We start from the raw sequence: 20370 nt of genomic DNA on the forward strand, positions 1-20370 counted from the left end.
CCACCCCTTTTTGGAGTTAACATGGAAGACCTATTGCTTTTCTACAAAACTGAGGTACTCCTCTATTTGGGAGGGGTTATATAGGGGAGGAATTCAATTTTAATTGGGTTTGCCTGTGTCCAATCACCTTTGGAGACTACATAACCCATTAAGTAATTAAGGCTCTTTCTCCCATGATGTATTTCCAAGAAAAGGATTTTACAGGTAAGCTGTATTAAAAAATCCTATTTTATCTAACTTTCGTTCTAAAGGGTGGCTACATGTGCTTACTCGGGCTCCTTTCACTGTCTGAGGCCGAGAAATATCTCAATACCTTTTTGCAAGAGACGTTGTTCCTTGCCAGGCTTCAGATAGCTAAAAATTGGATGAGGGCCCCCCACCTACCTTGCAGCAATGGATCAGAGCTGTTAAAGCAACTCTACCCTTCAAAAAGCTACTCTATGTTCACAGGGGCTGCCCCAACAAATATCACAAGGTCTGGGATAGATGGTTGGGGGAGGCCTCCACCTGTGTTGCTCCTGATGAATAAAGCTCCTCAAATGTTCCCGTCGGGTGCTCCTGGAATCCGACCTGCAATTTTGTTCTGTCCCCACATGTCATTCTGTATATGCACATGTAACTAGCTCTTTCTTTTATGTGTCTGTTATGTCTGTATACTTGACATTGTATTGTATCCTTGCTTGTGGTGCATGTTGCACCGATTATTACCATGTCTGTAATTCTTTTATTTTATGCTCATTAAACGTCGTTTTGATTTAAAGGGTGGCTACATTTAGTTCCTGTATGTGAAACTGTAGCTGTCTTCCTCTAAATGCTCCTGAGAAGCACTTTATGCAGTCAATAGCTTCCGTTCATCAAATTGCTGCCTATAGGCTAGGATTGTAGCTTAGAGAAATGCAAACAAACTTTTATCCTGTACTGTACAGGGCACATGCAAGAACACTGGTTTCTGGGAAGTGTAATGAAGAGAGCAGTGCACTGCTTGTAACAAGATACTAGAAGTAAACGGGAAGAGCCGCCAATGATGGCAAAGGGAGAAATCGATAGTCGGAGACAAAACGATATTGAAAAATTTAGATTTGAATGAAGAAATGATGTGTCACATTGCTTTAAATTAGAATATTAATTTTACATGGATGATTTTATGACACTTTAAAAAAAAAAAGTTGTGAGTGGGTCTTAAATGTTTACTATATTTTTTGGGAAAATCAATTGACTGAACTTGACAGCTGGTTGAAATATCTCACCACTGCATTCTCTGCACTTTTTGGAAGCAACTTTAGCAAACTGGTGGCATCAGTTTACATGATGATGATCTTTAACTAGTGTGTGTGGCACACACTCAAAAACACTTTATTGGATTACTTTGTTATCTTAGGGAAGAAGTATTACCACAAGTTTAAAATGCTTGTTAAACACTTAAGACCCGGACCAAAATGCAGGTAAAAGACCAGGCCCCTTTTTGCGATTTGGCGCTGCGTTTTAATTGACAATTGTGCGGTCGTGCGACGTGGCTCCCAAACAAAATTGGCGTCCTTTTTTTCCCCACAAATAGAGCTTTCTTTTGGTGGTATTTGATCACCTCTGCGGTTTTTATTTTTTGCGCTATAAACAAAAAAAGATCGACAATTTTGAAAAAAAAATCAATATTTTTAACTTTTTGCTATAATAAATATCCCCCAAAAATATATAAAAAAAAAAAAATTTCCCTCAGTTAAGGCCGATACGTATTCTACCTATTTTTGGTAAAAAAATCTCAATAAGCGTTTATCGGTTTGGTTTGCTAAAAAAAATTTTTTGGCGTTTACAAAATAGGGGATAGTTTTATTGCATTTTTATAAAAAAAATATTTTTTACTACTAATGGCGGCGATCAGCGTTTTTTTTTTTTTTCGTGACTGCAACATTATGGCGGACACTTCGGACAATTTTGACACATTTTTGGGACCTTTGATATTTTCACAGCAAAAAATGCATTGTTTATTGTGAAAATGACAGTTGCCGTTTGGGAGTTAACCACAGGGGGCGCTGATGGGGTTATGTGTGACCTTAAGTGTGTTTACAACTGTAGGGGGGTGTGGCTGTAGGTGTTACGTCATCGATTGTGTCCCCCTATAAAAGGGATGACACGATCGATGCTGCCGCCACAGTGAAGAACGGGGAAGCCGTGTTTACACACGGCTCTCCCCGTTCTTCAGCTCCGCGGGACTCCAGCGGCGATCGGGTCCGCGAGTTCCGCGGTCCCGGCGATTCGGACCGGTTTGCGGGAGCGCGCCGCGACCCACGGCTGGGTACTAGTACAGGACGTACCTGTATGTGGATGTGCCCAGCCGTGCCATTCTGCCGACGTATATGTGCAGGAGGCGGTCCTTAAGTGGTTAAATCCCCCAGGGGACCCAGAGCACAACAAACTTGTCCCTGTTCAAAACTGAACAGTGGTTAGGAAATAAAATGACATTTGTGTTGCTGTCAATGCTGGCTGTAGCGCCTCCCCAGACTGAAGACCAAATTCTAGACATTCTTGTATTTTTGTGAATGACGGTGCTCCCTACAGCCACTGTATTTCAGAAGGAAACAAGCCAACAGCTTGGTAATTTAATTTCCTCCAAAATATTAGCAGGGTCTGGGATCAGTCAAGCTAATAAACATGTAAAGGTGCAGAGGAGGCATAGGGTCGCATAATTAGCAGGGGGTTTGTGGGCAGTATGTGCACTTTCTATCATGCTCCCTCTCCTCTGAGCTGTCACTCAGAACTGTTGTCTTCTTTGTCCAGTGTTGTATAGCAGTGGAGGAAGGAGAGGCCAGCTATCCAACATGGCTGCTCGTGAACCATAGCACAGATTAAACGGCACAAGTGCTATGTGCACTGGGTCCCCTGGGGGTTTTACACAGGGGGTGTACAGGTGTGATGGCTGTAGTGGTTTAATATATTACAACAATTGTCCACTTCCATTTTCATACTGTGCTTCTTCTAATTTTAGAAAGTGCCTTGCACGCAAAGTCTGTCCAATGCTCTTGGTCCTGGAAGAACTGTGCTTGTAAAGGGAGAAGTAAATAAAAATGCAAAAAGGTAAATTTTATAATGCTTATTAATGTGAACCGTTTTTTTTACTGCAAGTATTACAATTGATTTTTCATGCTTTATTTTTGATAGCTTTGCTATAGATCTAAAACCAAGTGGTTCGAGAACCATTGCTTTGCACTTGAACCCACGTATGAAGGAGAAAGTGTTTGTAAGAAACTCTTACCTGTATGACAGCTGGGGAGACGAGGAAAGGCAGCTGCAAGAATTCCCATTTTTTCCTGACCTGTATTTTGAGGTAAGTGAGAATTATATTCATTCATTGGGGTATCGGGACATTTTTTTTATACAGTGGTGTACTTACTATTGAGTAGTCACTAATGATTCTGTAGGGGTCCATGTTTAAGTATATTCATTTTTAATCCATTTAGTTTGCAGGGGATTAATGGAACATTTATTTATAGGCACCTTGTATTAAATTGGTGTATACCATCAACATATTGTTTTGTTATTCCATCTATTGAAGGGCACAGAAAATCCTTAAAGGGGTTGTAAAGGTACAATTTTTTTCCTAAATGGCTTCCTTTACCCTAGTGCAGTCCTCCTTCACTTACCTCATCCTTCGATTTTGCTTTTAAATGTCCTTATTTCTTCTGAGAAATCCTCACTTCCTGTTCTTCTGTCTGTAACTCCACACAGTAATGCAAGGCTTTCTCCCTGGTGTGGAGTGTCATGCTCGCCCCCTCCCTTGGACTACAGAAGAGTCAGGACGCTCTCTACGTTGCAGATCAAAGACCTGTGTGTTAGTGGGCATCCTGACTCTCCTGTAGTCCAAGGGAGGGGGCGAGCACGGCACCAGGGAGAAAGCCTTGCATTACTGTGTGGAGTTACAGACAGAAGAACAGGAAGTGAGGATTTCTCAGAAGAAATAAGGACATTTAAAAGCAAAATCAAAGGATGAGGTAAGTGAAGGAGGCTATTTAAAAAAAAAAAAAAAAAAAAAAAATTGTACCTCTACAACCCCTTTTAATCTCCAGGGTATACTGCCACATATTTTAGGGGAATGGACTTTTTTTTTTTTTATTATCATTTGTTAAGACTAACTCATTTCTTGCTAGCATGTGTTTTTTTCATCAATTAAACTCATTTTTTTATCGTACACCAGTGGTCTCCAAACTCCGGCTCTAGGGCGGGATGCGGCCCTTTGTTTGCCTTTGTCCGGCCCTTGGGGCACTATCCCTCCCACTGATACGAGACACTATTCTGCCATCTGACACTGACAATGGAGCATCATTTCTCCCACTGACACAACTAATAGAGCACTATTACACCCTATGATACCAGCAATGGGGCACTATTCCTCCCCCTAATACCAGATGTTTACTAACAATGATGCCAGGAAAATTTAGTCATTACATAGTGGGTTGTATGGGTCACCAGAAGTGATTGGACACAGGCACAACCAATGAGAACAAGTTCCCCTCCATATAATCCCTCCCATGCAGTAAGTACCTTCGTTTTTTCACCAGTGTCTAAGAAGATGGGACACGATTAGGATAGTGCTAAAGGAAGCTCTGCCATAGAGGCCCCTGGGGCAAAAGAGCTATACCTTGGGTCCATACAAGACGCTTAAATTATTACTGCACAATTGGAAGGTATCCGGGCCTCGCGCACGAGGTGTCGCCTGTAATGCCTCTCTTTGGAGGACTGGGCTCTAGGGTCCAGCACTTTCGCTTTTTTACAAACGCTAAAGTCCTGGCAGAGTCTTTTACAAGGACCAGGGAAGAGGCATCCTTTAAGTAGGAACCCATATCCCTGAAGGTTGGCGCACACATGCCAGCCGTGATGGGTGAAGATTGTTTTTTGTCTGATTTTCAGCAAACCTGCGGCGGGGATAAGGTAAGCAGGAAAAAAGTATTAAGCATATACCTTAAAGACTTTTCTCTAGTCGTCTTCCAGGACAGCCTCTTGAGACCTTGGGCTCCTCCCTCCGGGACAGGAAACACGTACACCCTTTTCTTTAAAGGGCGGTCCTCTAGATCTCCTCCTCAGTTATTGTGTTTCCTGCCAGAAGGGAAGGAGCACGTTTTTTAAGGGACTTTTAAAATGCTGGATTCCCTCTCTGCCTGGTACCCCTCTGCTCCTGCTAGGAAGAGAAAGGTCACCGTTTTTTCACTGCTGTCTAAAGCTCAGAGAGAGTGGGAACCCTTGATGTCGGCATCCCCCCCCGCAGTACCCAGTACCTGTTGCGTTGGTCTCCTTCTGAGGGCACAGCGCGGTACATCAGCTATGGCGGCGGCGAGAGACGCTGGCTGGCCATGCCGCTCTGCACTGCAGATCCTCTTCCGGAGCGGCGCTGAGGGGCGGGACGGATGCGTTCCACAAGGCGGAAGTGCGTCACCGGAACGGCGTCATCAAGGGGCGCTGTCGAAACCTAGTCCCATTCGACTTAAGCGCGGCAGTGGAAGGAAGGCACACGGAGCGGTGTGTTCCATACGCAGCCGGGCTGTTTAAGGACACAGGACCGATGGAGGAAGCGAGGCAGGCTACAGACTCCGGGTCCACCGGCTCCGGCGTCTCCCAGGTAAGGGGGGCTAGGCTGACTCTTCACTTACCTTGGGGGGACATGGTCTGAATTATCTCAGGACCTTTTCTCCCTCCCTGGGCAGGGCCTGTGGTGGAGGGCTCCCCAGCACTTACCTTTTCTGACACACGGGTGGTTGTCAGGGGGCATTGTTTTTTATACTAAAGCATGGTGTTTGTGTTTGATTTTAGGTCAAATCTCAGGACAAAACGCCAGCACAAGCCCCTAAAAGAAAGTGCGCTGTATGTGGGGAAAAATTGGGTTCCAGCTGGAAAAAGCCTCTATGTGTAGAGTGCATCTCCAGTCTGGTCAAAGATGACTCTGTGGCAGAATGCCAAAAAGTCTTATCATCTGTAAAAGATGAGCTAGCATCCACTTTCAAATCTTTCCGGGGAATGATGGATAGGATGCAGATGCCGTCCCCGGTATATAGGACCCCTAGTGCCCCGTCCTTGGCAACTCCGGTCGAAGGGGATGAGCATGAGGAGGAGGAAGCAGGAGGGTCCACTCGGTCCCAGGCTTCCTCTCAGGTAGATTCAGCTTCTGGCTCTGAGCTAGAAGAAGAAGACTCTTCCAGGGGGACTAGATATAGACTGTCTCTAGAAGATGTGGGAGACTTGCTTAAAGCAATATATGAAACCCTAGAGATCCGAGAGGAACAGGTCCAGCTATCTAAGCACGACCAACTTTATCAAGGTAGTGCTGTAAAAAACAGGTGTTTTCCTGTTCATAAGTCGTTGGTGGAAACGATCTTGTTGGAGTGGGAGCAACCAGAAAAAAGACCTTTTTTTGCAGGGAACCTAAAGCGTAGATATCCTTTTGAGGAAGATACTACGCTCCCATGGAACAAAGTTCCAAAGCTAGATGCACCTCTGGCCAGGGTGTCAAAAAGAACTGACCTGGCCTTCGATGACCTTGGAACACTTAAAGATCCAATGGATAAAAGGGGTGACATCATTTTAAAAAGGGCTTGGGACGCTTCCACTATTGCACTTAAGCCAGCGTTGGCGGCTACCTGCGTAGCCAGGAACTTGGAGTGTTGGCTTAATCAACTCCAAGCGCATATCACTGCTGGTACATCCAGGCAGCAGATTTTAAAATCTTTCCCGTTACTCTTGAAGGCGGCTGGCTTCCTAGCCGATGCTTCCTCAGAATCGGTGAAGCTTGCAGCCAGATCTGCAGCGTTGGTCAACGCAGCCAGAAGGTCGGTCTGGTTAAAGACATGGACGGGTGACGCCGCATCAAAATTAAAACTCTGCGGCTTACCTTTTTCTGGCGATCACTTATTTGGTCCGGGTCTCCAGGAGGCACTAGAAAGGACACAAGATAAAAAGAAAGCCTTCCCGGAAAGAAAAAAGAAAGAAAATAAACGCTTTTTTCGAGGGTTTAGGCAAAGCCAGAAAGACCGGGATTCACATCCTAAAAAACATTGGGTGGGCCAAAAGGGACGTGGAAGAGGAGGAATCTTGTTTAACCCTCCTCAGGTTCCCCCCAAAACCCAGTGACACTCAGGTCCCTGTGGGAGGAAGATTGGGGGAGTTCCTCTCACAATGGACAGAATTAACAGTCAGTCCGTTTGTACACGACCTCATAGAAAACGGCTACAGGCTGGAATTCTCAGTTCCCCCTCCCCCAATATTTTTGGTCACTCAACCTCCCAGAGACCGGGAGAAGGCAGAGGCCCTGGGTCTCCTTTTAGGGGACCTGTTGGATCAGAGGGTTCTGTTGGAAGTTCCCCAGGAGGAGGAAGGTCAGGGGGTGTATTCACATGTCTTCGTGGTGAAAAAGCCCTCAGGAAAGTACAGACTGATTTTAAACCTTCGTCCCCTCAACAAGTGGGTCCGGTACAAACGGTTCAGAATGGAATCGATATTTTCAGTCACCAGTCTGATCTTCCCAAAGTGTTATATGGCCACCGTGGACTTACGGGACGCATATTTACACATTCCGATCCGTCAGGAATGCCAAAAATTCCTGCGTCTAGCGGTAAGACTGGGTTCTGCTACCAAACATCTGCAATTCAGGGCCCTTCCCTTTGGCCTGTCTTCCTCACCAAGGATTTTTACCAAAGTCCTAGCAGAAGCCCTGGCACCACTGAGACTCCAAGGAGTAACAATAGTGCCTTACCTAGACGATCTGTTGTTCATAGCCCCGTCTGGTCATCAGTTAGAGAGCGACCTGAAGGTAGCCCTGTCTTTCCTGCGTTCCCTGGGTTGGCTGGTCAACGAAGAAAAATCGCAGATGATACCATCACAGGAGGTGATGTACCTGGGATACAGAATATCCTCAGTAGAAAAGAAGATTTTCCTTCCCCAGGAAAAAATTCTCAAACTAGATCAGGCGGTTGCTTTTCTCCAGACGAATCAGGAGATCAGCATAAGGCAAGTTATGCGAGTTCTGGGTCTGATGTCGGCCTGTTTTCCGGCGGTACCCTGGGCCAGATTTCATTCGCGTCCTCTCCAGGCACATATGCTCAAACTTTGGAGTGGCAGGAAGGAGGATTTGGACCTCACAATACCTATCCCAAAGAGCATTCAAAGAAACCTATGGTGGTGGAGAGCCAGAGAAAACCTGGACAAGGGTCTTCTCTGGGATCCGCCAGTGGCTCTGGTAATGACCACCGATGCCAGCAGGGGGGGTTGGGGCGCCCACCTGGGAGAAGTTTGGACCCAGGGTCAGTGGTCGTCCTCGGAGGTTCTTCGGTCATCGAACCAAAAAGAACTGTTAGCCGTTCTAAAAGCCATTCAGGGCTTCAAGTGCTATCTAGTGGGTCAGCATCTACAAATCAGGACAGACAACGCTGCCACAGTAGCTTATATAAACAAGCAAGGAGGCACAAGGAGCCCAGCCCTACAGGCAACAGCTACACAGATCTTGATCTGGGCAGAGAAAAATCTGGTACACCTTTCAGCTGTCCACCTAAAGGGCTCACTGAATACCCTGGCAGATTTCCTCAGCAGACAGGTAGTATGTCAGGACGAGTGGTCTCTAGACCAGGAGACTTTCTACCAGATAGTCTCACTCTGGGGACTACCAGAGGTGGACCTGTTCGCAGCAAAGGAGAACAGGAAGGTTACAACATTTTTTTCCATTCACCCACAAGACAAAGCGAAGGGGATAGATGCCTTTTCACATCCTTGGCATTTCAGCCTGGCATACGCATTCCCTCCAGTGAGGTTGATTCCCAGGGTAATCCAAAAATTTCTCAGGGAACCCGCGGATCTGATTCTGATCACGCCTTTCTGGCCCAAGAGGCCATGGTTCGCCAGCCTGTGGAGGCTGGCCCTGTATCCACCTTGGACACTTCCAGAGAAAGTAGATCTACTGTCTATAGGTCCAGTCCTTCATCCTCAAATAAAGAACCTGAAACTAACTGCCTGGTTTCTGAAGAGCAACTATTGAAAGCACGGGGTTTTTCAGATAAAGTGGTCACGACTCTCTTAGGGTGTCGCAAACCGGTAACTAGAGCAATATACTCTAAGGTGTGGAAAAAATTCAATTCCTGGAAGATACAACAAGGAATGAATCATTCTGGCATCCCAGTAGTGCTAGAATTTTTGCAGGCAGGTGCGGACTTAGGCTTATCAGTCAGCACTCTCAAAGTACAGGCGGCTGCCTTAAGTATTTTTTTGGATGTACCTCTTCAACAGGATCGCTTCGTCAAAAACTTTTTCAAAAGTCTGACAAGATCTAATCCAACTAGGATTAGAGCCTGTCCCTCTTGGGATCTGTCCTTGGTACTAAAGGCTCTTACTAACAAACCATTTGAACCGCTGGAAGAGTCTTCTCTGAAACATGTTACCCTTAAGACAGTCTTTCTAGTGGCCATAGCCTCAGCCAGGAGAGTCAGCGATCTTCAGGCCCTCTCTATTAGGGAACCCTTCCTATCTGTATTTGATGATAGGATAATTCTTAGGACGGATCCTAGCTTCCTACCCAAGGTAGCCTCTACCTTTCATAGGACTCAGGACATTGTCCTACCAACCTTGCTTTCCTCTTCAGAAAATGATGAAGGGGAATTTTTGTCCTTATTGGATGTTAAAAGAAGTCTTTTATTTTACTTAGTCTAAATTCCTTTGTGACTTCTATGTGACTCACTTTTTGTTAACTTCTCAGGTGCCCGCAAGGGTCACAGAACATCAAAATCCTCTATTGCCAGATGGCTCAGGATGTTGATTGTAGAAGCATATACGTTAGGGGGTAGGGAACCACCTACAGTTAAAGCACATTCTACTCGGGCAGTGGCGGTTTCCTGGGCAGAAAGAGCAGGAGCGTCCCCGGAAGAGATCTGTAAGGCGGCAGCCTGGACATCTTACTCAACCTTTGCAAGACACTACCGGTTGGACCTGCTGTCAGACAAGGATCAGGCCTTCGGACGAAGGGTCCTCCAGACAGTAGTCCCACCCTAAAAACCAGTAAGTTCTTGCTTGTCATCTCAAGAGGCTGTCCTGGAAGACGACTAGAGAAAGACCGGAGTTAGGCTTACCGGTAACTCTGTTTCTAGGAGTCTTCCAGGACAGCCGGAGTTTTTCCCACCCGGTGTCTGTTAAGGAACTGTAATTGTGGTGAAGATATAAAATGATCTAACGATGTGTTAGTAGACTATGTCTTTCAGGATCTTCTGGTATTTCTCGGGCAAACTGAGGAGGAGATCTAGAGGACCGCCCTTTAAAGAAAAGGGTGTACGTGTTTCCTGTCCCGGAGGGAGGAGCCCAAGGTCTCAAGAGGCTGTCCTGGAAGACTCCTAGAAACAGAGTTACCGGTAAGCCTAACTCCGGTCTTTCCTTTGTAAGTGGGTGTCTTCTCTATTACCGCCAGAGTTGAGTTTTTACTCACCAAGCTCCAGACACACTCTCCGCTGCAGAGCTCTGCCATGGATAGCGACCTGGTCCTTTCCCCACTGCCATGATGCAAGAGACCCTTCTTTCTCTCAGGAGACTGTCCCCCCCCCCCCCCCAGGTCGCGCATGCTTTATGGCGGCAAGGAGAAAGGGGCAGGTCGCGAGCGTGCACGTGCGTGTGTACGTCATCCCACGGCGATTCAAGCAGGCAGAAGCACATAAAGCCTCTCAAACCTGAAGCTCTCCCCTAATTGGGGACACAGCGACTTACAAGGGCACGTAAGGTCTCTATGTGGTTGGTTATCTGGGCACCCCCAAGAGAGGACACCCACTGGGCATGAAACTGTGTGATTAGTTGCATACTGTATGTAAAGGCTTAACTAGAACAGGATTATATGCAGTTGATAGTACCTTGGCTTTGTTGCTTGGTAATATGTCTTCCCAAAGGAAAAATACAGGGACTAAAAAAGACAAAAAAGCATCGCCACCTGAGACCAGAGCCTCTAGCCGGGCCCGCTTGGTACTTTCCTCTCCGGTAATTTATGATGCACCTGTACAGGATGAGCCATTGACTCCATCAGGAGCAACAGTCTCTCCTATAGTGCCTGGGCATGCATATGTCACTGAGGACTCTTTGGCAGTAGCCCTAAACAGTTTAGAAGTAAGAATCGCTTCGTTAATCGTAAAGTCCGCACAAAAGGATAAAAAAAAACGAAGCAGAGCTCCTTCTGTTACTTCAGATCTCCCTTCAGAAAGGTCTGAAGATGATAAGGACATAGCACCATCACAGATTAAGGATGAGGAGTCAGAAAGATCTGGGATTTCAGAAGAATCTTTTCTGCTTCCTAGGTTCTAAAATTGCAGATGCAATATTATACTGAAACGGTATGCTCTGCATTTAAGTTACCACCTTCAGAGTTAACTGACTCGCCTGTCTCCTTGCTGGGGTCATTAAAATCCCCACAGGCTGCGTGCTCCTTTCAGGTTCATCCTTTATTAGAGAATCTGATTTACGCAGACTGGAAGCATCCAGATAGGCGTTTTTCTCCTCCTAGGAAGTTTGAAGTTCTTTATCCCATGGAGGAGACGTTTAACAAGAAGTGGAGTTTGCCTTCAGTTGATGCGGATATTTCTTGTGTAAATAAAAGAAAAACAAGCGTCCTTGTTTTAAGCGTTCCCTCTCTCCCCAGCTCCTGGAACATCTGCCTCCAGGCAGTGGCGACGCCATTCTCAGACAGTCTCAAAGGCTAAAGACCAGGGCCAGGCCCAGAAGAACAGGAAGCAGGGGGGGCAAAAAGCTAACAAGCAAAGCCCCAAATCTTCCTCATAAAGGGGCGCCCCCGCTCGGCCGAGTGGGGGGACGACTTTGGCAGTTTTCAGCAGCTTGGCAGACAGAAATCCAGCACAAGTGGGTGGTTTCTGCTGTATTCTTGGGGTACAAGCTAGAATTTCAAACAACCCCACCCTATCGGTTCCGAAGTTCAGGGGTCCCCAAAGATCGAACAAAGAGAGATTCTTTCTTCCGAGGTTTGGATCATTTGCTGTCTCAAGGGGTAATCAAGGAAGGCCCCCTAAAACAGCAAGGTGCAGGGTTTTATTCAAACCTCTTTGTGGTTCCAAAACCAAATGTAGACATCAGACCCATTTTGGATCTAAAGGATCTAAACCAGTTTCTGAACATTCGCCATTTCCGAATGGTTGCCACCCTACAAGGCGGGGAGTACTTGGTGTCTATAGACATCAAGGATGCCTATTTACATGTGCCTATTTTATCCCACTCACCAAAAGTTCCTAAGGTTCGCGGTGGAGCATCGTCACTTCCAGTTTATGGCTCTGCCTTTTGGTTTGGCCACCGCACCCGGGTATTTACAAAAGTTCTGGCCCCACTGTTGGCAAACTTAAGAGCACAGGGCATAACGGTGACAGCTGATCTAGATGATCTACTTGTGATAGATCAGTCGGTGGCAAGATTAGATCACGCAGTGCTCAATACAGTAAGATACCTGGAGCATTTAGGATGGATCATAAACCTACAGAAATCCTCTCTACAAGCCCTAAGAAGGGTAGCATACTTGGGCATGATCATAGACACAGCACAAAGCATGGTATTCCTGCCAGAGCCAAAGATCAAGTCCCTAGGAAAATTGATCCACAAGGTCAGGACGAAGAAGGGACCATCAATTTGTCTTTGCGTGAGGCTATTAGGGTAGATGGTGGCCTCCTTCGAGGCTGTTCCTTACGCCCAGTTTCATTTAAGACTACTGCAGGGTGGTATTCTGGAACAGGAGAAGCCAAGCCCTGGATTTACCCATGCGCCTGTCTCCACAGGTGCGCCAAAGCTTCAGTTGGTGGTTAAAGACCGTAAACTTGCGGAAAGGAAGGTCCTTTCTCCCAGTCACCTGGAAGATGGTGTCGACGGATGCCAGCCTGTTGGGCTGGGGAGCAGTATTAGAAGAGGCCGGAACAGAGCAGAGCCTGCCCATCAATATACTGGAAATTCGGGCAGTATACTTAGCCCTCAGAACCTGGACACACAGGTTACAGGGTCACCCAGTTTGGATTCAATCCGACAATGCTACTGCAGTAGCCTATATCAATCACCAAGGAGGCACCCAGAGCCTGGATGCTCAGAAAGAGGTGACTCAGATTTTGATATGGGCAGAAAAACATATTCCTTGTCTTTCTGCAATCTTCATTCCAGGGGTAGAAAACTGGCAAGCGGACTATCTTAAGTTGCCAGCAACTGTCATCAGGAGAGTGGTCTCTCCACCCCGATGTCTTTCAGGCAATATGCCAGAGATGGGGGACCCCGAATGTAGACCTGCTAGCTTTCAGACTCAACAGAAAGTTGGACAGTTGTGTCCAGGACGAGAGATCTGCTGGCCTACGGAACGGATGCTCTGACAATTCCTTGGAATCGGTTTTCACTGATCTATACATCCCCCCCCCCCCCCGATCCCTCTCTTACAGAGATTGCTAGGCAGGATCAAGAAGGATGGAATACTAGTACTCCTAGTGGCCCCAAATTGGCCCAGGAGGGCTTAGTACGCCGAGATCATAAAGATGCCGGTAGGAAGACCTTGAGTGCTTCTGCTCCATCATGACCTGCTGTCACAGGGTCCAGTGTTCCACCCTTCCTTACAGAAACTAAATTTGACGGTCTGGCTACTGAGACCTACATTTTAAAGAAACAAGGGCTTTCGGGTCCAGTTCTTTCTACACTCATTAATGAGAGAAAGCCAGCCTCCAGGCTAATATACTACAGAGTCTGGAAGGCGTATGTTTCCTGGTGTGAATCCAGAGGATGGAATCCTCTGACGTATGCCATAAGTAGGATTGTCGCCTTTTGCCAATTAGGAGTGGATGTGCAATTGGCCCTGAGTACCATCAAGGGTCAAATATCGGCTCTATCAGTCTTTTTTCAGAGACCATTGGCATCTCATTCCCTAGTCCGGGCATTCATTCGGGGAGTACTGCGGATAAACCTGCCAGTCAAGTCGCCCTTGTGTCTCTGGGATCTGAACTTGGTATTTTCAGTTCTGCAAAAGCAACCTTTTGAACCTATCCGCCATATTCCTTTGATTCTTTTAAGCAGGAAATTGGCCTTTCTGATTGCTATCTTCTGCTAGAAGAGTTAGCAGCTCTTTCTCGTAAAGAGCCTTATTTAATTTGTCACAAAGAAAGAATTGTACTACTCCCTCATCCTACCTTTCTTCCAAAGGTGGTGTCGGCATTTCTTTTAAATCAAGACATTGTTTTGCCTTCCTTTTTTTCCTGAACCGCGAACAGCGTAGGAAAAGTTATTGCACTCTCTAGATCAGGGATCCTCAAACTATGGCCCTCCAGCTGTTACGGAACTACACATCCCATGAGGCATTGTAAAACTCTGACATTCACAGACATGACTAGGCATGATGGGAATTGTAGTTCCTGAACAACTGGAGGGTCGTAGTTTGAAGACCCCTGCTCTAGATGTAGTGAGAGCAGTAAAAGTTTATCTGCAGGCTATGGCTCAGATACATAAAACAGATGTTTTGTTTATTGTGCTAGATGGTCCCAAGAAGGGCCGGCATCAAAATCCACCATTGCTAGGTGGATTCGACAAGTAATTGTTCAAGCTTATGGTTTGAGAAATGAGGTTCCTCCTTTTCCTGTTAAGGCGCACTCCACCAGGGCAATAAGTGCGTCATGGGCAGTGCATCACCAGGCTTCGTTGGCTCAGATCTGTAAAGCTGCAACTTGGTCTTCAGTCCATACATTTACCAAATTCTATCAAATAGATGTAAGAGGACATGAGGATTCTGCCTTCGGGCGTAGTGTACTGCAGGCAGCCGTCTAGGGCTTCTTGTCCATTGGCGGATTGATTGATCTGTGTCTCCCACCCTTCATATTGAGCATTGCTCTGGGACGTCCCACTATGAAATGACTAAGGCTCTGTGTCCCGTGATGTACGATAAAGAAAGTAGGATTTTTATTAACATCTTACCTGTAAAATCCTTTTCTTTGAGTACACCATGGGACACCGAGGTCCCCTACTTCTATGGGATCCTTAGTTTGTGTAGCAAAGCAGTAAGGTACTTCCTGAATGAGAGGGGTTATATGGAGGGCAACTTGTTCTCATTGGTTGTGCCAGTGTCCAATCACCTCTGGTGACCCATACAACCCACTATGTAATGACTAAGGCTCTGTGTCCTGTGGCATACTCAAAGAAAAGGATTTTACAGGTAAGCTATTATTAAATATCCTACTTCTACATCACTGCTAGAACCGATCTCTATAGTTGCAGCTGTTCACCATGCCTAGCTAGAATTGACATTAAGGCACTGGGTTCCCGTTCTGATAACAAGTCAGCTGCCAGTATTACCTCAGCCCTGTCTCTGGAGAACTTCATTGGCAGGCCAGTCAGGCTGAGCTCCTGGTAGTCCTTGGGCAACTTAGAATTTCCTGTTTCCTGCTGGTTCTTCACCACACGAGGAGCTAACACTCTGAGACTGATGTCACAGGCTAGGTGGATTGTTCTTTTTTGCCATAAGGCATCAAGGAAGCATCTCCCCGCTGCTGCTCCTGCTTGTAAAAGTCACATGAATCTGCTTATCCTCGATTCGTTTCTACTGTCCATTATCATTGATCTTTGTCACCCCCGGCCATCCAACCCCTACCTGCTGCCAGTTGTCTGGGTCTTGTAAGCTTACTGTGAGTGTAATGTGGTTGTTTTGATTCAGCGCTGTGCCTGTCTGCAGCAGTGCTTTCCTCTGTCTCCTTACTGGACATGAAGGCAATCAGATCATGTAAGGAGGGAGAGGGGGGGCAGGGCCGATCTGAGCTGCACATAGCCCGCCTCTGGAGCGAACCCACAGGTGCACAACCATAAAAAGTGGCTTCCTATGGGGGGCGCACAGAGAGGAGGATGAGCCAAGAGCACCAGTGGAGGACCCCAGAAGACAAGATTCGGGGCCACGCAGGTAAGTATATCATGTTAATTATAAAAAATAAATAAAAAAATTTGTAGACCTGTAGAACACGGATTTATCTTGAGAAATACATTTTATTGAAAAAGGATATTCTGTCAATCGGTTCAATAGATGAGACCTGCTCTGGACATGAAAAAGAGAAAAACACAATTTACGTTATTACCCAAAATTATGATTACACAATCTAATTATTGCTTCCATCTATGCCTCATCCATTTAATTTTGGATTTCTGTGTGTAGTAGTCCTTGGGAGCCCACCAGATGTTGGTGCACAGATTAGCTACCATTGGATTACATGTGGCACATCATTTGGACATATATACAAACATGCATGCACATATACTGTGGGCCAGATTCTCAAAGGGCTTACGACGGCGCAACACCATTTGCGCCGTCGTAAGTCCTAATCTGGCCCGGCGTATCTATGCGACAGATTCTTAGAATCAGTTACGCATAGATATCCATTAGATCTGACAGGCGTAAGGCTCTTACGCTGTCAGATCTTAGATGCAATTTTTTTCCCGCCGCTAGGTGTCGCCGACGTCGTTTTCCCCGTCGTCTATGCAAATTAGCTATTTACGCGAGATTCCCGAACGTACGCGCGGTCGACGCAGTCAATTTACGACGTTTCCGTAGCATTTGCGACGCGTAAAGTTGCCCCTGCTATATGAGGGGCAACCAATGTTAAGTATGGCCGTCGTTCCCGCGTCGAAATTTAAAAATGTACGTCGTTTGCATAAGTCGTCCGTGAATGGCGCTGGACGCCATTTACGTTAACGTCGAAACCAATGACGTCCTTGCGACGTAATTTAGCGCAATGCACGTCGGAAAATTTTAGGGACGGCGCATGCGCAGTACGATCGGCGCGGGAACGCGCCTAATTTAAATGATCCACGCCCCCTACCTGGATCATTTGAATTAGGCGGGCTTGCGCGGGAGGATTTACGCTACGCCGCCGCAACTTTACAGGCAAGTGCTTTGTGAATCAAGCACTTGCGCGTAAAACTTGCGGCCGCGTAACGTAAACGAGATACGTTACGCCGTCGTAGTTTTACTCCATTCTACGATAATCTGGCCCTGTATGTTTAATATATGCTGATCAAGTACAGTTACTGTAGCTTTACAAGTACTGGTATATGTGCTACAGTATATATTGTTTGTGTGTGTGTATAAAATGCACAATATGTAGCATTCCTTACGAGTAAAACTTTGGGACTTCCTATGGGTTAAACATGACAGTAATGCACAAATAATAAATACATTTTATAAAATTATCTGAACAAACTATGTAACTTTTACTATTTCAGTAAATGGCAATAGAACTAATGATTAGTTTTAAAAGGTGTGTGTTTTATGTTCTAAAAAAATAAATAAAAATTCAACCGTTTACAGTATTCTCCACAAAAAATGTACAAGATTGATGTACACAGGTATAAAGTGAATGTTTTAGCAATACTGGAAAATGTAATCAACTGTGAAACTGGCTTTGTTACTTATAGTATTCTGTATTGGAAAATAACTACTATATACCAAAGGTTAATAATTATAAGAGTGAGAAAATTGTAACAAATAATGTTTAACGAATTTACACCAACCTAAGTCTAAATTCTTACACAGTAATTCAATTTTGTTGTCTGCTCTGTGTTTGCAGCTCCTCATATACTGCGAAACTCATCAATATAAAGTTGCAGTGAATGGACATCATGTGCTGGATTATAGGCACCGATTCAAAGATCTGAGTATGATCAATGAGGTCTCAGTTCATGGAGATGTACAAGTGTATGAAATCCGGGCCTGGTAGAAAATATTATGCCAGATGCGCAAATATGACTGGTCGGGTGATTTCCTTAAGATTATGGAATATATTTCACAAATATAATGACCATTACTGAGGCATTACTTCTGTAATGACTTAAATTGGCTTCCTAATTTTTTTTTGAAGCGGAAAGATAATATGCGTTACTAATTTTGTCATGGCTTTGCACTAAAATATATTCATATTGTATTCAATGTAAACGTCTCTTACTCCAACGGTTGGCCTCACTAACTAGTGGAGAGCGTGGGCTAGAGTCGGTGACCATGGAAGCTGCTGCCGCTTTGCATAAGAGTCCCAGGTTTTAGCGATTTGGGGTGCTTTACAGGAGGTCAGGACCAACATGCAGGCACATCAGGGCATTTGTCAAATGTAAGTGGCAATTTGCTTTGCTTTTTTTTTAAGTTCATGTTTCCGTTGATATTGTTGTTTAACTTACAAAAATTATGAAAAAAAAAAAATGTAAGAAGACGCCAGATAATTTGTGAATCTTCCATTGTAGTTCACAAACCCCTATAATGACCTGCCTAATTTGAAGATCTACAGCGCCCTTTTGCTTGTGTTAGAGCACATATTTCAAACATAGGGCACGTGGGCTGAATCTGGTGAACCAAGCCTTGTGGTGTGGCCCTCACACCCATTTTTGCAGCTGGAACGTGGCGCACTCTGCTCCCGCTCCCCACTGTCACTTGTAGACACAGAAGCCTTCTGTGTTTACGAGGGACAGCTTTGCTCAGGTCCCTGCACACACTCGCAGTAGAGACAGATCTTCAGAGAGAGAGTAATCTCCCTAACAAGATGCGTCACCTACACAGGGAGGTACTAGAGCTAGGTCAGGTAGAAGAGAGAGATGCAGGGAAGATTTGGAGGGGTGTTAGGGTTGCACACCCTGCACTCTGTACACAACTTACACCTGAACTCTGCATTCTTTGTGTAGAACACTCCCAAACCCTGCATTCTATACAGAGCGCAACCCTGAACGATATACTCTGTATGTAGGGCACCCCTAAACCCTGCATTCTGTACGTAACGCACTCCTGAACTCTGGACGCTGCACATAATACACTCCAGAGAAAGATATGCGATATATATTGGATAGATATATATGAAATGTATAGATATGTTTTATACTGGTTATCATTACACTTAAACTTGTCCATTGCTGAGTGAGGACAATACCTCTGACACATAGATTTAGAACAGTTATTCTACAGTTCTTCAAATGAACTTATGAGAAACACTTAATATGTAGATGTATAATATATTTAACATTGTGCTACTTGGAACACCTCTGTATCACCTATTAATTGTGGGATGCATGAAAAGGGTTTACCTATCCTCCACTGTAAGGGACACACACTTTTGGAAGGGTGGAGGGTTCTCCAGGTAGTACTAAAAGGTAACATCATCAAAAATAAGCATATATCCCCACAGTGAATGCTAAGGCATCTGATGCAGCTTCTTCATTAGTCTTCCCCACAAATTTGCATTAGGGCACATCCAACATCCACTCGGAGCAAAAAGAATGCAAGCCTAAGTTTAAACCTTTGCCGTATTTAACAGGAAGGTTAAAGTGGATGTAAACCCTCCATACACCCAGTGAAGTGAACAGCCTTTATATGATACACAGATGAACCAAATCTACCTACATCCATATCTGCAGTCTTTACATTTATATATTGTTTAGAAAGTTCAATTTGTGTTAGGAAATTTTCTCTTTCTGGTTAACACAGAGTGTGATGTCTGGTCATACAGCTAAGATGGCTAAAATTGCTGATTGGAAGAAAAGGCACACACCCCCTCTCATCATAGGCAGAGACTTTCAGAGGCATTTTGTAACAGGGCCAGCTCCCTGCTAATCTATTTTAGCAACCTCCCCTGACAGAAATTTCAGGCTGCTTTTATCTGTCAGAGAATTTGTCTGGAGTTAGGCTGATAACCGAGGAACGGGTCAGGAGAGAGCTATGGAACATAGCGCTTTGACGAGATAACAAAATGCTGCAGATATATGTGCCCAGCTCAAATTTCATCACTTGGTGTTTATATCCACTTTTAAACCAAGTATACATTTACAGATATATACTTGGTTTAACTTTGCTGGTAAATTTGGCTGTCTATAGGTAATGGTTTTTCTTAAATGGTGAATGTGAACAGCACATCAATTAGCTTACATAATTGCTGGCAGACTATGTGATGTTTGGAAGATGTACAGTTTTTACTAATGTTTCATATTAAAGGTATGTGTGACAGAGTATCTTATATTTCAGCATTAACTAATTTTTTAAATGGCTGTCTCTAGAATGGGGTACCACCTAATTGTGGCAAACAATTCCATATTACTTTGTTTATGGCTTTATTATTTCTGTTTCTGTTTCTTTTATTGAGCACTTTATATCCACTAATATATTTTGTACATCTGTACATTAATCATAATGTATGATTTAAAAACAATATTTGCTGCTATTAAATTTATTTGTAATAAGTTGTGTTGTAGCTTGATTTCAGCGTTATGTACAGATTGCAATAAAAATCTTCAGATTAACTGAGTACATTATTAATTTGTGGCACTTGCAAACCCAACTCTGAATTCAGGTTATGTGGGTCTCTCTCAATAGGTACCCACTATGTTGGTGTGGTTCCT

At 44.9% G+C, this 20370-nt stretch overlaps 1 protein-coding gene across 1 annotated transcript in view; it reads left to right on the top strand.

The window, feature by feature from the left end:
* The window catches only part of LGALS8 (galectin 8), a 57204-nt gene extending 38243 nt beyond the window's left edge, over positions 1–18961 (top strand). The window contains exons 7-9 of the mRNA XM_040350782.1: positions 2981–3069; positions 3154–3319; positions 17568–18961. Coding sequence (XP_040206716.1) covers positions 2981–3069; positions 3154–3319; positions 17568–17717 — 405 coding nt within the window. The 3' untranslated portion in view covers positions 17718–18961. The remainder of the gene's footprint in view (positions 1–2980; positions 3070–3153; positions 3320–17567) is intronic.
* The last annotated feature ends 1409 nt before the right edge of the window (positions 18962–20370 follow it).

Source organism: Rana temporaria, chromosome 4 (assembly GCF_905171775.1).
Source record: "Rana temporaria chromosome 4, aRanTem1.1, whole genome shotgun sequence".
Lineage (NCBI taxonomy): Eukaryota > Metazoa > Chordata > Amphibia > Anura > Ranidae > Rana > Rana temporaria.